Here is a 16,504-nt window from a genome sequence, read left to right on the forward strand (position 1 = left end):
TTAACAAGGGTAAAGAGATTGCAAAACGTCTTCTTGCACGGTGCCGCTGCCACAAAATTTATACCTGTGGAGGAAAACGCTTTCAGCATGAGATCCTCTGTTTGTGGAAATGTGATCTCAGATAAGTAACTACCATTTAGCCAGCCCCCTGCAACTCAGATCGCTTTGCCGGAAGGTCTTCGTTTTCCCAGGCAGTGAGCCTCACTACACAGACCACTCCAGTAACCCCCTCTCTCTTGGAGGGCCCTTCATGAACTGAAAATGAGTGGAAGGCATGCTCTAACGGTAAACGCAGACCTACCACAGGACCCAGAGACTCAACTCTTAGACAGAATCCAAGAGAATGAGAATGTATGTTTACACAGAACCACGGACATCAATATTCAGAACGGCATGATTCATAATAGCCCCAAATTGGAAACAGCTCCCGTACCATTTGCTAATGAACGGATCCCTAAAGTGTGCTCTGTTCTGCAGCCCATGGACAGGAGTGAAGGTCTGTTCCAGCCCTTTGCCTCCAAGCAAGATTCTGTACCCTCAGAATGAGAAGAGCCAGGGTAGATTTCCAATACATTCCCTGTCCTTCTTATGCCCGGGTCTCCAAACACAACCAATTTACCAGAATGACTACACAGCCACAGGCACCTCCTGGTGTTCTACTTGCTGTTCGGCATACAGCAAATAATCTGTATGATCTCATAAAATAATCTCATGTTTGCCTGTTTCTCGATTGAATACCTTGCCCTGACAATGGGAATTTGGTCTCAGGGAAATTATATTTGATTTTTCAAAGTACAGCAAATGGAGGGAGGGTGGAGATGGATCAGTGGACAGAAGAATGGAGGGGAATGGCAGAGTAAATGGATGGGGGAGGGGGTGGATCAAAGAATGGAGAGATCAAACCTGGTTGGTGGATAAGGAAGTGGATATAAGGATGGGCAGAAAGGGATGGGAGGATGGATAGGTAGGTAGGGAGATACATAGATGAGTAGGTAGGTGATTGGATGGATGGATATGTATGCAAATGGATGAATGAATAAACATATAATAAGACTTAAATGAGGTAAAAGGTACGTACTCAGTTCCTTCTTCCCCACTTTGCACCGTGATTTGGGAAGCCCCCAGTGTGGGATGAAGGAGATTTATCACATGGTTGTTCCAGAGGAACTTAACCTTCTCGAGTTTTCCAACATTGAGGTCCACATCAATGTCAAGTGTATGCCTTGCGTCTGGTAGGAGGGAGCCTCTGAAAATGTAGACATAAAATGAGTCAATCCTGTAAGTGCCTCTAATGCCCAGGTAAACATGGAGTGGCATCTCACCCAGGAATGTATTTGTGTAGGACAATTCTTTAAAAAGTACTGGACGCTCAGTTTCCACTGTTTTGGTTTGTTTGTCCCCAGTGGGTCGGCAGGTTCTTGCGGTGGCAGATTAATGCTGTCAGTTTGCTATGGGACTAGTTTATAGGGTGTCTATATTGAAAGTTGCACACCATTCTCTAGGCCCATTTGGCAGCATCTCCTTTGAACCAGTGATGCAAACTGTTCACACACTTGGCCAGGGGCTGGAAGTTCAAGTCCCCTCAGAGGCACTTTGGAAGAAAGGTCTGCAGTCTACTCATGAAAAACCTTCCCTAAAAGCCCTATGGATCGCAATTCTACTCTGGGATAGTTGGTGGTCCCTATGAGTCGGGGTTGACAGGGTAGCAGCTGGTTTTCATAGGTAGCACAGAAAAGTGTTCAAAGAACTTTAACCCAACATGAAAACTACTCTGTAAAACTTTGAGCCCAGAGTAGAATCTAATTTTGTAGCACAAGGTGAGCATTCATCCAGCACACATGTACCAACTGCCTTTTGAGCCCACAATATGTCCAGTGCCGAGCTTAGCACAACGACAAGAATAGGGTCCATCAAAGTAACAGACTCTTCTTAGACGTAACCAATACCTAGAGAGAATGAGTCACTGGGTCTAGGCGTTCAGGACAGTAGTCTTGGGGGACATCTCGGTCAACTGGCAGAGCATAGTCCAAGAAGACAATGCTTTAGAGCCTACTTTGATGACTAGTGACTGGAATCCTGAAAGTCTGTGGGCAATCATTTAAGGTGCAACGATTGGTTTTTCTTGGTCTAAAGCAGAGAAGGTGGAAGGAAATCAAAGGTGTTAAAAACAAACAAACTCCCAAGGATGAATGCACCATGTGAATGAAACCCAGCCTTCAAGACCCTGAACCAGAAGAACTAGATGGTGCCCGCCTACCAATGCCGCCATCTCTGAAGAGGACCGCAATAGGAGGTCCTGGGTAGAGTGGGAGAAAAATGTGGGCAAACCCCCAAATCACAAAGAAGACTAGACTTACTAATCTGATCTCACTGCCATCGAGTTGATAGTGACCCTATAAGTCTGAGTGAAACCCCCTCTGTGGGTTTCAGAGACTGTAACTTTTGACGGATGTTGAAAGCTTTATCTTCCTCCAGAGGAGAGGCTGGTGGTTTCAAACTGCTGACCTTGAGATTTGCAGCCCAATGAGTGACCACTACTCTCGTGGCGCAGGGGTTACACATTGGGCTGCTAACCATATGGTCTGTAATTTGAATCCACCAGCTGCTCCGTGAGAGTAAGATCACAGCTTTCTACTCCTGTCATGAGTACCAGTCTGGGAAACTCAGAGGGACACTTCTACCCTGTCCTGTAGGTCACTCTGAGTCGGCAGTGACTTGATGGCAGGGGGTTAGGTTTGCTAGGTCTGATAGGACTGGTGAACCCCCTGAGACGATGACCCTTGGACACAGTAAGCCTGGAACTGAACTCACCTCTGTTGTTCACTGGCTAGTCAAACAGTCGGCAGGGCTGTGAGGTGCACAGTAACACCGCGGAGCTGCACACGCCCTAGAACAATCAGCCGTGGGAGACCCAGAGCCAGCCTTGACCGAGGACAAGCTCCAAGTGAGGAAGGGAGAGGAAAGAAGGATGAACGGAAGCGGGATGGACAGAGGACGGGGGAAGAGAGCTGTTAGATTGGGAGGGGTGTATCAGTGTAGTCGATGCTACAACAAAGGGGTGGGAAACCATTTGCTCTGTAAATGCCACTCAGCTTACAAGAGAAAGTTAAAAGAAATGCCAGAAATACAAATGATTCAAGTGTTAAAAATCTCAAAACAAGAAAGAATAGAGCCCAAAACTTCATGGAGCAAGTGTGTGTGTGTGAGTGTGTATGCATGTGGTGTGCATGTGTGTGTGGTATGTGTGTGTGCTGTCTGGTGTATATGTATGTGTGGTGTGTGTATGAGGTGCGCATGTGTGTGTGGCATATGTGCATGTGGCATATGTGTGGTGTGTGTGGTATGGTGTGTGTGTGCTGTGTGTATGTGTGATGTGAGTGCTGTGTGTATGTATGTGTGTTGTGTGTGGTGCGTATGTTGTGCATAGTGTGTGTGTGGTATGTGTATGGTGTATGTATGTGTGGTGTGTGTATGTGGTGTACATGTGTGTGTGGTGTATGTGTGTGATGTGTGTGGTGTTTATGTGGGTATGTGGTGTGCATGTGTGTGTGGTGTTTATGTGGGTATGTGGTGTGCATGTGTGTGTGGTGTTTATGTGGGTATGTAGTGTGCATGTGTGTGTGGTGTTTATGTGGGTATGTGATGTGCATGTGTGTGTGGTGTTTATGTGGGTATGTGGTGTGCATGTGTGTGGGGTGTGTGTGTGATGTGCGTGGTGTTTATGTGGTGTGTGTGTGTGTGTGTGTGGTGTATGTGTGAGTGTGTAATTGAAGGACAGTGGTGGATTCACCTGGTTCACACTAGTTAGGCAGAACAGAAACTTAATTTTTTGTTGAGTTCCGTGAACCCTGTGAAAATGCTCCTGTAATCTGGGTCCTGCCAGAGCTGGGCGACTGGGCCCAATGTGGAAATCACTAATTTACATTCCTTACTCTTTTTTAACACTCATTTGTGCAGTGTTCTGATATGTTGAAATAGTAATCCATCTTCCGGTATACCTTTCTTAATACTTAAAGCAGTCACTGGCAGTGAACTGGTAGTTAAATCGTTGGAATACCACCACTGTTGAGGGGAGATGGATGTTCCTTCCTTGAGGAAAATTCTGTATTCCTACAACTTCAGTCAGGAGCCCTGGTCCCATAGTAGGCTAAGAGTTGGGCTGCTGACTGCAAGTGAACAGTTCAAAACCACCAGCTGCCTTTTAGGAGAAAGATGAGACTTTTTACTCACATCAAGAGTCGTGGAAGCTCCCAGGGGCAGTTCTACTCTGTCCTAGAGAGTCACTCTGAGTTGGAATTGACTCGATGGCAGGGAGAGAATGAGACCCCAGGCAGAAAACAGTGCTGGACAATCCAAAATAAGTCGACCCGTGACTCCTTCTGTGTTCCCCCTCTCTGGGCCGCAAGCTTGTTATATGTAAAACAGGGTGATTGGAGGAAAATTTCTTTCCAGAGCCTTGGGGGGCACATTGGGTTAAGCAATGGGCTGCTAAGCCACAATGTTGGTGGTTCAAAACCACCCAAACCACTCAGCAGGAGAAAGATGCGGCAGTCTACTTTCGTAAAGTTGTAAAGCTTTTGTAAAGCCTCGGGAGCCCTCCAGAGCGGTCCCCTGTCTCCAGGGTTGCTACGAGTTGGAATCAATTAAAATGGCAATGGTTTGGGCTTCCTGTTGAACCTCTAGGGTTCAACGGTTCAGTTTCACAGCTGCTTAGATTAGAAAATCATTTATATCCATTCTCACCTACGTGAGTTATCTATTGTGGAAGGTCTGCTCATTTCACTTTAATATTCAACTTACTTGAAAATCTGATACTGCTTTGAGTTTCCATTACTTCCATACAAAGCAATCCTGAAGTACCCACTCACTTTTCTTTTCCCAGTGAGTTTGACAGACACCCTATATCGCCAGCCTGTCCAAAGAAACACAATGAGGTCAATGAGGGAGCTTGTCTTGCGGAACAAGGATTCCATGGAAGCATTCAGGGTCAAGCTTGGAATTCCCCAAGGGTGAGAGCCAAGGGGAAATACAACAAATGGTCTCCTTTCTTGAAGCTGGGGGCTCAGGAACCCACTTTTAGGTGGGGATGGGAGACGTTGAGCATAGTAGATAGTAGAGTTCTGCACAATCCCTTCCCAGTACAGCAAGGTATGTGTCCCGGTGGGTGAAAGGTGCACAGTGATGCACCTGTATAAGCTGCCTATTCATCAGTATGTGGATGCTTGAGGCTCCACCACCTGGAGGAAGCACTGAAGTTCTCTCTCTCTCTCTCATTTTGTTTTTTTGCTATTTTTATGTGCAATGAACCTGGCCTCAAAAACAACACAAAATCCTCCCCTTTGATCACCATCCTCCTGCCCAGCTCCACCCTAGCTTGCTAGCAAGTTGTGAGCTTGCTAGTTTGATGTCTGTCCTTTTTTTTCTTTTAAATTATTATATTGGGGGCTCATACAACTCTTATCACAATCCATCTATCCATCTGTTGTGTCAAGCACATTTGTACATTTGTTGCCATAATCATTCTCAAAGCATTTTCTTTCTACTTGAGCCCTTGGTATCAGTTTCTCATTTTCCCCCTCCCTCCCCGCTCCCTCCTTCCCTCATGAACCCTTGATAATTTATAAAAAATTTTTTTCATGTCTTACATTGCCTGGTGTCTCCTTTCACCCACTTTTCTATTGTCCATACCTAGGGAGGGGGTTATATGCAGATCATTGTGATCGGAACCCACTTTCTCCCCTACCTCCTCCTTCCCCTCCTGGTATCACCACTCTCATTATTGGTCCTGAGGGGTTTATCTGTCCTGGATTCCCTGTGTTTCTAGCTCTTATCTGTACAAGTGTACATCCTCTGGTCTAGCCAGATTTGTAAGGTAGAATTGGGATCATGTTGGGGTGGGGCTGGGGGGAAACATTCAAGAACTAGAGGAAAATTGCATGTTTCATTGGTGCTATACTGCACCCTGACTGGCTCATCTCCTCCCTGAGACCTTTCTGTAAGGGGATGCCCAGTTGCCTACAGATGGCCTTTGGATCTCCGCCCCACACTCCCCCTCATTAGCATTGATATGATTTTTGGTTCTGGGTCTTTAATGCCTGATACCTGATCCCTTCGATACCTTGTGATCACAGAGACTGGCGTGCTTTTTCCATGTGGGCTTTGTTGCTTCTCAGCTAGATGGTCACTTGTTTATCTCCTAGCCTTTAAGACCCCAGATGCTATATCTTTTGATATCCTCAGCAATCGTGTTGGGAAGGTGAGCACCATGGAATGCCAGTTTAATATAATAAAGTGTTCTTGCATTGAGGGAGTACTTGAGTGGAGGCCCAATGTCCATCTGCTACCTTAGTACTAAACCTATAAATAGATCTATTTCCCCATCATCATATATAAATATATTGTGCCCTTTGCCTCTTAGTTCTTTCCTCTATTTCCTTTTACTTTCCTCTTGTCCCACTATCATGCTCAGCCTTCATTTGGGTTTCAGTAATTCCTCTGGGTTACATTACCTTTGGTCATGCCCTACCAAGCCTCTTACACCCTCCTCACCATCGATTTTGGATCACTTGTTGTTTCCTTGTCCCTGGGTTTGTTAGCACCCATTTTCTTTCCCCTGCCTCCCCCTCTCCCATGTCTACCATAAACTGTCACCGGTCCCGTTGTTTTCTCCTGCAGATTGTTTATCTGCCTATCTTATCTAGATAGACTGGCAGAGATAATAATATGCACAAAAACCAGACAGATCAAAACAAAGCAACAAAAGAAAACAAAACAACAACAACAAAACCAATGACAGGAAAAAAAAAAAAAAGAAAGCCTGTAAATAGTTGAAGGTCCGTTGACCTTTAGGAGTGTTTTCTGGTCAAGTCTGATGGGGTGCCATGCCCTGGCCCCAAAGTCTATTTCTGGTATCCCCTGGGGACTTCGTTGCTTGCCGTCTATCCTTAATGTGGACCCGCGTGATTCTCAGGGGAATGGTTGGTCCTGTGGGGAGCATTTGGCAAGGTCTGCAGACCTTTTGGTTTTCTGAGCTGGGGTGGGATGTGTTGGGGTGGGGTGTGTTGGGGTGGGGCGTGTTGGGGTGGGGTGTGTGGAGAGAGGAGCCAGGGATGCTGCTAACCATTTTCTCATGCACAGAACATCTCCCCACAGCATCAAATGATAATGTCATCAAGATCATTCTCTGAGCATTTATAGACACATGCAAATTAAAATAAAAACTCAAAACAGGCATTTTCCGAACTCCTCCCCCCCTACCCCCAAGCTCAGAATCCCATATGGGGGAGAGCAAAAGAAAAATGAACCCAATGGTTTCATTTCATGAACTTGGGGCCCAGGGACTGAGATTCTAGGTGGGATGGAGGACCTCAGAGGGGAGTAAATAGTAGAGTTCAGCACCATCCCTTGCTTATAAAGCTGTCATACTTTTAAGATCACTTGCACTAATTCTTACATGACCAAAATGGAAACTTACGGGCAAAGTTAGCACTGTCTCCCGTGTTCAGGAAAAACGCCTGTCCCACAGCACTGGTCTTCCCCTTAAATTGGTCAGCATAGTGTCCCATTTGGGGGCATCCTCCGTGTGGACAAGGGAAACACCCATTCTAGTAGAGATACACAATATATCTGTTAGAGACCGACAGGCCTTGGAGTTACTCCCCCATTCACTGGACCAATTTATCTTTCTATGCATTTTCCTAGCCAGGCATCCACTTAACTGCTAATCCTCTTGTCCATCCACTTAACCCTCCATCTACCCACTCACCCTCCACCCACCCTCTCATTTACTCATCCGCTCTTCCATCCATCTGGTCATCCATTTATCTGTCCATGTTCAGTATTGTTTAGAACTTCTGTGGCTCCTGAAGGGCACCCACAGAAGTCCCTTGAAAAGATAGAAGTGGATTTGAGGGGGCAAATCACGTCCAGGAAGCAGTGAAATAAAAAGATGCAAGAAGGTGGAAGAGACCATTTCTGGGGAGATGCAGATGGGACAGATCGTGAGTTACTTGAGAAGAGGGGAGGAAGACAAGGGCCTTGACCATTTTCATTGTCGTGTGAACTATCTGTCCAGATGCCTTGATTCTCCATCGGATGCTTTGCAAATTGGCAGTTGATTATTGGAGCCTGGAGGAGGCAGTTCCTCCCTTTGGCCCAGGCCGGCACTTTCCAGCAAGGCACCCTGCTCCTCTGTTCTTTCCCTTCAGCACCACCTCCGTCCTGTGCTGAGGGCAAAGCTAGACTGTGATGTGTGGGCATAAGGGAAGTTCTGGAGGCCACGTGCCCACATCTCCTGAATGACTAGAATAGCCAGTGTTACTCACTGAACATGCAACAGATCTTGGTCATAGGCGAAGATGACCTGTTGACCTTAGGGTTCAAATCAGGGGTGCAGAGGTCAACATCAGCTTAAAAGGGAAATGTGTGAGACTTATTTCTAATTTTACCTTTGAGAAAAATACTTTAAAATGTCCAACTTTTGCAAACCCCTAATGTGATCATGGATTCAGCTAAGGATCCTCAACAGAAACTCACACCTTTCTCTGTCTGCCAAGAAACCATTTCGCTCACCTCACAGAAGGGTTCCTAGAGAATACCCGGCCGACCCCCTCCCTTCACCCTAGTTCAACTGATCACCACGTCCTCAAACTCGATGTCACCGAATCCTGGGGCAGCCGGACTTCACCTGCCTCTGGTTTGGGTGCCCTGAGGATACACATGCCACTCATCCAATCACAAAGAGGTGACAAAACAGAGTCCGAGTGTGCATAGCCTACGAAACGCCCCATCTGGAATCCTCCCAACTGTCCCTTGTCCGCAATGGCTGAGCAGAATGGAGAGCACTGTCCTAGGTTAAAGGAGACCAACGGGAGAAGACAAGGAACACAATGTCGGGCAGAGAAAGAGAGTGAGAGAAAGACAGGCGGTGGCACCAGAGGACACTGTCTGGATTATCAGCGCAGTACCACTACGGGTCATATGCTAGAAAACTGTGAGCATCGCAGACATTAGATCTCTTGGACATGGTTCTATTGGAGAATGATGTTCCCAAGAAATGAAAGCTGTTGTGTTTATGAGTCAAGCGTCAAAATAACTTGAATTTATTGTCACATAATTTTGGGGAAAGTATATGTATATTCTATATGTTGTTGTTAATTGCCAAGACCCTATATGTGCAACTGTGCCACCTTCATAATTGTTCTCTTTGAGCCCATTATTGCAGCTATTGGATCAATCTGTTGATATACAGTATACACTCATGCATTCTCATTCTCTGTATATATAGACATGCACATAGATATAAGTATACATGTCTAGACACAGTGGCTAACTGTAGTGTGAGTTCATTGACCCGCTGTGGGGAGCAGAGACCTGACTATGCAATCCTATAAAGATTCAAAAGCCAACCCCAACCCCACCCCAACAATAACCCTTTGCCAGCAGTGGGCCCTGACACAGAGCAGTCCTCCCGCAGAGTGGAACTGTCCTTTGGGGTTTCCAAGGCTGTGCATCTTTACAGGGATGGATTGCCTCATCTTTCCCCCAAGGAGCAACTGGTGGATTGGAACTGCCAACCTTGTGGTTAGCAGCTCAATGCATAACTCTTTATAGCAACAGAGTGCCTTTCTGTGGAATCCTAAGGGAGCAGTTCGACTCTGTCCTATAGGGGCCTATAGAGTTGTTACAAGTTAAGATCAACTCGATAATAAACAGCAGCAACGTTTTTGAACACTACCCCTCCACCCACATATATGCTATATAGGAAGGGCCTTCAAATGTTCATGGAAAAATTCCTTATCTTTTCATTCCATTTTCCAGGAACTTTTTGAAGTACTTTGTAGAGCTCTTGTACTTTTTTCTTCTTCCCAGCCCTGTCCCTCTCAGGAGAGAAAATTGACCCCAAGCTAATGAGACAGAAATGCTAGCAGCAGATGATGAATGTGTAAGCATTCATTGAAAGCTGCTTCCAACTTCTGTGTAGATTTGAACGTCCTTTGCGTCTCCCCTGCTGCCCTCTCTATGCCCGAGGAAGGCTTCATGAGACTCAGCAAGTCCCGCTCTCTCCTCTGTGAAATCCCATCTTCCATATCCTGACTTTGTTCTAAGCTGCAGAGACAAAACCACCAGCAACAGGTGACCCAGCAGCTTCTCCCCAGGGTCCCGGTGTGACCCACCTCCTGAAACTTATCGTACGAGGCGCACGGGTATCCCAGGAAGCCGTCTGGGGTGGTGATGCTGTTCGAGTAATACTTGTAGCTTCTTAGGTGATTGCAAGCTACAAAGTCCCGGGTTCCTGTGAGAGCAAGGGGAGGAAAAGAAGGCTGCCACTGAGGAAGAGGAACCGGGCTGACCAAGCGAGGCATCCCAGATGGCGTCAGTGTTGCTGGGCGCCTTTGTCACCATGGTCATTGACTTGGAGAGGCTTAGAGGCAAGTAGGAAGTTTGGGAGTTTGCTTAGTAGTGGGTGCCAGTCTTCCCAACATTGTGCCCATCTGCTGAGGAGAGCGACCCAGGGCTTTCTACCCCTGTGAAGAGTTAGAGTGTAGGAAACTCACAGGGACAGTTCTACCGTGAGTTTGGGATTTGGACCCAGCTCAGGCAGTTGTTGCCACGTGCAAAGCCAGCCCCAACTTTCTTTAATCTTTTGAGTTTTCACTAGAAGCTAGAATCTTTCCTATGAAAAGTTTGTCCTGTTCAGACATTGGCAATGAAGTCCCATTACAAAACTCACTGTGACAGCCAACCAAATGCTGCCCCGACCTGCATCCTGCCCTCAGGGCCGCAGTTTGAGACCCCGGGCCACACGAACCAACTGGACTGAGAAATGCCTCCGCTTTGCCATTCGGGGACAAGGTAAGGGCCTCAGAGACGGTGGTCACTGTGGCCCGCTGGCCATTCTTTCATTGTATTCTGTTGACCACATTCTCCTTTAGGCCAAACTCTTCTCGTTCGGTACACTGCTTTCTACTTTCTCTAGCAACTTGGTTGAAAACGTCCAACATGGTGACTGACGCGTCCGACCCGGAGGACCACTCCTGGGAGGGTCTGTCGGGCTTTGTTCCTTACCCCTGAAAGAAGACCCTTCCCCTTTGTTCAGAGTGGATTTGTCACCGCCGCCCCCAGCCTCACCAGGCCCCACATGATTGCTTTCCGACCAAAGCCAGCTTCCCCCCAGTCCACACCCAGGTCCCCGCCTGGACCCCAGAACCTGTTTCCAACTTAATTGTTCCTTTCATCCCGAATTGCAGCCCAGGGAATTCCACAATAGAGGAGAAAGTGGGTTTAATTGTTCCCCCATGCCCAGTGCCTGATGGCTTGGTGCTCTGAACAATAGCAGCATGCTCCCGAGCTCATGGACTTGTTCCCTCTAAATTGCCTCTTTAATTAAAGCCGGGCTCCTTTCTATTCTGTGTGCGTCGCGCGCCATGCCTGGGAGTGGGCAGCTATTATTGGAACTCTGGGGTTCTTTCACAGCCTCGTCTGGCCTGGTGTTACCTGGGGCAGCACTCACAAGGGGTCAAAACCTCTGATTATTTGTCCGGGGGTGGGGGCTATTGCTTTACCCAGTCTGCTCTTTAAATACAAGGAAGATTAAAATGCCTGCCAAGGCCACTTGTCTTAACTTAACAGACTGGACTGGGGCCCCAGTGGGGTCCTGGAGGGTGTGGGACACCGCATGCCACAGTCCCAGGTCCCAGAGGCCTCCAGGCTCAGAAAAACAAGAGCAGAATGAAAATGGCTGCAGACCAGAAGGGTCCACTTCCAGGGACCAGCATGAGGAGGCGAGCCTCGGGACGGGTAGTAGGGACAGATGAAGGCCAGCGGAGGGGCGAGAATGTGACAGCACACTGATGACTCCTAACATTAGATGTAAGGCGCTCTGGTGTGTTACGTATTGGGCTGCTAATCCCTAGGTGGGTGGTTCAAGTTCACCAGCAGCTCTGCTCCTGTAAAGAATTTACAGTCTTGGAAACTCGAAGGAGCAGTTCGACTCTGTCCTGCAGGGTCACTGGGAGCCCGGCTGGACTCAGAGGCAATGGATAAGCATGGGAGGGAATATTAGGTGGGTAGGGGCAGTGATAGTTAAGTGGCAGAATTCTCGCCTTCCACTCGGGAGATCCAGGTTCTGTTCTCAGCCAGGGCACCTCATGCCCGCCTATCTGTCATTTTGTTATGATGCTAAACAGGTCTCAGTAGAGTTTCCAGACTAAGGCACACTAAGAAGAAAGGCCTGGCGACCCACTCCTCCAGCTGTGCTGTCAACCACAACAGTTTGCTCGGCAACCTCCATGAGGAAGACACAGGACTGGGCAATGTGCCATTCTAATGTGTGGAGCCCGGGGCTGACCCTGCGGTGGCAGCAGCAGCAACCGCAACCATAACAACCCAGGGACACTGAGTTTGCTCTCTTACACAAGGCCCCTAGGAGCCACTACAGGTCCCCAAGGCCTCCCATTGTCCCCCCGCTCCCCCAAGCCCAGAGGGGTCATACCACCTTTGTCTCCCCTCCCCCCCTTGGCTAACTTACTCCCCTTCATTCCTAAGACCTGATATTAGCAAATGACAAGAAAGTTAAAGCCCTCCCGATCCAGTCACGGGTCTTTAAGCAGCAGGGACCGAGGATGGGCCTGGCGGCCAAAGCCAAGCCGAGCTCTTGCCTCCTTGCCAGTCTGGTGCTTGGCAAGGACTGACACACTGGCAAACCGGGGCAGACAGCACAGGCTGGGCTTTGCAGCCAGAAACCGGACTTAAATAAAGGGTGGCCTTTGGCGAGTTCTACAATTTTTCCTGAGCCCGTTTCCTCATCTGTAAAAGGGGGAGCTCCCCAGAGTGGCTCCGTCATGACATCGTTGTGAACACAGCTGCTCCAGAACTAAGCTCTCAAGCAATGGCTGCCAATTCTGAAGGCCCAGCCCCCACACCACTGTCCCCACCCGCCACCCCCCACACCCCCAGGGTGCGCAGAAGCTGTCTTATTTCTTTGACTTAGGTACCTTCCCAAAGTCCGTTGATGTCCACGATGGTTGACAAGATGTTTTTCTGACATCCAGGCATGTGCTCTCCTCCATTGGGGAAGAAATCTAAATGGCCCACCTTCTGACTCATTCCAAAACCTGAAACATTTGGAGGGTCAGTGGTTCCCAAGTTAGGTCATGGCAACAACCAGAGCAAGAGCCTTCCCTGCAAATCCTCCTCTCAGCCAGGTGCAGCTGCAAGAAGTTCCCAGAGATGGGCATGGAGGCAGATGAATGGGGAGGAGTGACGAAGGAAGCAAGACAAGGGGGAGGTGGCCTTGGGGTGAGTGTACATGTGTGAGTGTGTGTGTGTGTGTGTGTGTGTGTGCATGTGTCATGGAGAGGCCCTGGGCAACCCTGGTGGATACTGATACCAGAACATAGTAGCTGACTCATATTAGACTGTGCAGCCTGGTGTAGTCATTCTAAAATGTTACTTTCTATGTTAGATGAAGGGGGTTCAAAAAGTTAGTGGAGAAATAAATGAAAGCCCAGAGAAGACCAGGCGTATTGGTCAGATGAAGACTGGTGGAACCCTTGAGACTGTGGCCTCTTAGCCACCCTGTAGGTCTGGACCTGAACTCATCCCCAGAGCTTGGTTTTCAGCCAAAGAGCAGGCGAGTCTCTGAGGGGAACAGCAACATTAGGGAGGTACAGACCCTTTAGACTAGTCAACCATTTGAGAGCAAAAGGGGAGCAGTTACCCAAGGTCAAAGTTCAGAAGAGTTTGGGAAGAAGGAGGCATGCAAATGGAGAGCAGGAGGAAGTGGGGTAAGTGATATCATACTGTGGGGATTGCAGTCAATGATATGAAACAAAATGCATATGGATTGCTGAATGGAAAACTGATTTGCTCTGTAAACCTTCACCCAACTCACATTAAATTAAAAAAAAAGACAATGGGCTATGACTATGAATATTTTGAAGACCCCCAGAATTGTTATTGAGAGCATATATTCTTAAATCATTTTGTGGAGAGACAGCATGCTGGCTAGCTAGGTACACTGGCTTTGGGAGCACACAGAACTGCTGCACCGCCTGGCTGCACTTCCAGACTCTGTGACCTTGAGCAGTCCCTTCCCCTCACTGTGCCTCAGCTTCCACCGCTAGACAATGGTGACATGGGCGCCCGATTTGCAGGGCTACACGGATTGATGAGATACTGCTTGAAAGCGCTCACTCACTCACTCACTCACTCAGTGAAGCACATGCTAAACACCTATGAAGTGTTCACCTCCTCCTCCTCACAAGCATACTCTATCGGCAAGTCTCATGGATGGTCATGTAAGGAAACATCAAAAGAAGAACGTAGATTTTGGAAGCTTTGATAAAAGCAGTAAGAAAAAGAAGTTCCCAAATTAACGTCTTGCAGGTCAAGAATCAATAAGCGGTAGATTTTCTGCTCTGCCTAGTGGCAGACTGAGGAAGGATGCGGGCTTGAAAACAGAGCAATGCTTTTGACAGACTACAGAGGTGCTTCTTGGTCCAGTTGGACTGAAGGTGATAGTGCTGGCACACATGACTCTTATTTGGTGTTGGCACTCATTTGGATGGGTGAGTGTCCAAGCCATTCTTGTGCTAGCCATTTAAACAATTACCCTGGAGTATATATGTGTGTGTGTGGGGGGGGGGGAGGGCTCAGTTAGATGGGGTGCACCTGGGCTGTAGTCCTGGTCACCAGGAGGCGCAGTGAGGAACTCACCTAGGAAAGGGATTATGGGAGCAGCATCCGTATGAATCACATCCACAAACATGGCGTCGGATGGGTCCAGCCGAACCTCTTCAGGTGTGCCCTGGAAGCACGGCTCTGCCGGATCCAGCCCTAAAGGCAGCACACGGCCAGATAAGCCAGGTCCTGGCCCACAGAACCCTGAACGCACACACAAAGCCCAGCCTGGGAACCATTTTCAGAGACTGATTCTGCAGTGGCTGGTCTGCTCAGGAGAGGGCGTCTGGGACAGCAAGGTCTGAAACAGAGCCACTGCCTGGCCACCAATAGTCAGATTTCCCCAGTGCCTTGCTCCAGGGAGGATCCAGGTGGTACCGTTACCCCAACCCCCAACCCTCCACCCCATTTCCTCTCTCCAAATATGTGCGCGCGTGCGCGCGCGCGCGCGCGCGCACACACACACACACACACACACGCTCATATTTAGTCATTGCTCTTGGAGACAGTAAGCTCCCTGGCCCCACCCAGCTACTTCCCATTGCCTCAGCCCTGCACACTTCTGTGTCTTGACTCCTGTGGTTCCCTAGTCTGCCATGACCCTCCGCACATTCTAATTTCACCAAAATCTGTCTCCCCCAAGCCCCAGCTCAAATGCCACCTCTGCAGTGCAACCCCCTCCATCCTAACACGGGCATTTCAGCCCCCTTTTCAGTCCATCCCCCACACTGTAGAGGGTTCGCTAGCCCTCATTCACTTGGCTGCAGGATCCTTTGCCTCCTTCAGTTGTCTGCCTCTCAGATGAGACTGTGCGGTCCCTGACTGGGCCCACTTCCTCTGGGTGGGAGGAGTGAGGCTCCCTGGATTCCTCTCTGCTCAAGGTCAAGCACCTGTCCTCTCTGAGCCTCTGTCCCTAATCTGGAAAGTGGGAACAGCAGGAGCAACCGATCCTAGAGGATGCTTCTGAGAAGCACAGGAACAGATGTAAGAGAAAGGACTTTGGAAATGGCGGTGCTACAGACCCAAGAATGATTCTCGTGGTCCCCTCCCCCTTCTACAGATGGGGGTCGTGGACACAGGGCCCACTCATTAAATGCTGGATTTGACAGGGCATCAAACATGTGTGCTCATTTGGCCACGTGAAAGAATTGCTTGTGGCCCGTGTGGTGGGCATCCATTTGTTTTTAGCTCAGCGAGCCCTTCTTTATTGACAGAGCACCTCTAGTGGCAGGTCTCAGCGGCCCTCTCTGCTTCCCTGCCAGTGCCTGGTCTATATGCGCTGTCCATGGTTCTGGAAGTGATGAATTATTTTTCTTCCTCACCAGTCGTCTTCTGTCTTACACTGCGACTGCACTAGGAAAAATAGCTCTGAGGTCGTGTGCGTAGTGTTTTAGTTATACTCTTCTTTACGAATGCGTTCTTGTTCATAATGACATATATTTAAATACACATGACGCACAGTATAGCGTCTCACCTAAAATGAACGCCCAAAGGACCGGTAGGGGCACCCTTGTTTGGGAAGGATGTGGGGCGAGCTTCCACCACCCGCACGTGGGTTTGGGGTCTCCCCACATCTCGGGTCCTCCCCCACTCTCGGTTTTGGAACCCCTACTCCGGATTCTGGGATTTCCTCACTGCCAGCGCTTGGGTCCCGCAGAGGGCCTCGGCCGCCCCTACCTGTGATCCTGCCCAAGCGTCCCCCCATCCTCCTTCCCGCCTCGCCGGCCGCGTGTGAGCCCAAGCTGTGGCCGATGAGGTGCACGTTTTCGGGTCTGTGACCCATCTCAGTCTGCAGAGGAAGGGACAGGAGGTCTGGCTCAAG

The 16,504-nt window shown here is 48.8% G+C and overlaps 1 protein-coding gene across 1 annotated transcript in view; it reads right to left on the bottom strand.

The window, feature by feature from the left end:
* Positions 1 to 16,504, bottom strand: part of LOC101651864 (pancreatic lipase-related protein 2) — a 23,216-nt gene continuing 6,712 nt past the window's right edge. Inside the window, exons 4-11 of the mRNA XM_004701267.4 lie at positions 16,360 to 16,498; positions 14,719 to 14,838; positions 12,996 to 13,115; positions 10,176 to 10,294; positions 7,475 to 7,604; positions 4,801 to 4,912; positions 1,079 to 1,246; positions 1 to 64 (exon numbers count right to left, since the gene is read on the bottom strand). Of these exons, the coding sequence (XP_004701324.1) occupies positions 1 to 64; positions 1,079 to 1,246; positions 4,801 to 4,912; positions 7,475 to 7,604; positions 10,176 to 10,294; positions 12,996 to 13,115; positions 14,719 to 14,838; positions 16,360 to 16,498 (972 nt within the window). The remainder of the gene's footprint in view (positions 65 to 1,078; positions 1,247 to 4,800; positions 4,913 to 7,474; positions 7,605 to 10,175; positions 10,295 to 12,995; positions 13,116 to 14,718; positions 14,839 to 16,359; positions 16,499 to 16,504) is intronic.

Source organism: Echinops telfairi, unplaced genomic scaffold (assembly GCF_000313985.2).
Source record: "Echinops telfairi isolate 266 unplaced genomic scaffold, ASM31398v2 ScPeMD7_70;HRSCAF=299, whole genome shotgun sequence".
In the NCBI taxonomy this organism is placed as follows: Eukaryota; Metazoa; Chordata; class Mammalia; order Afrosoricida; family Tenrecidae; genus Echinops; species Echinops telfairi.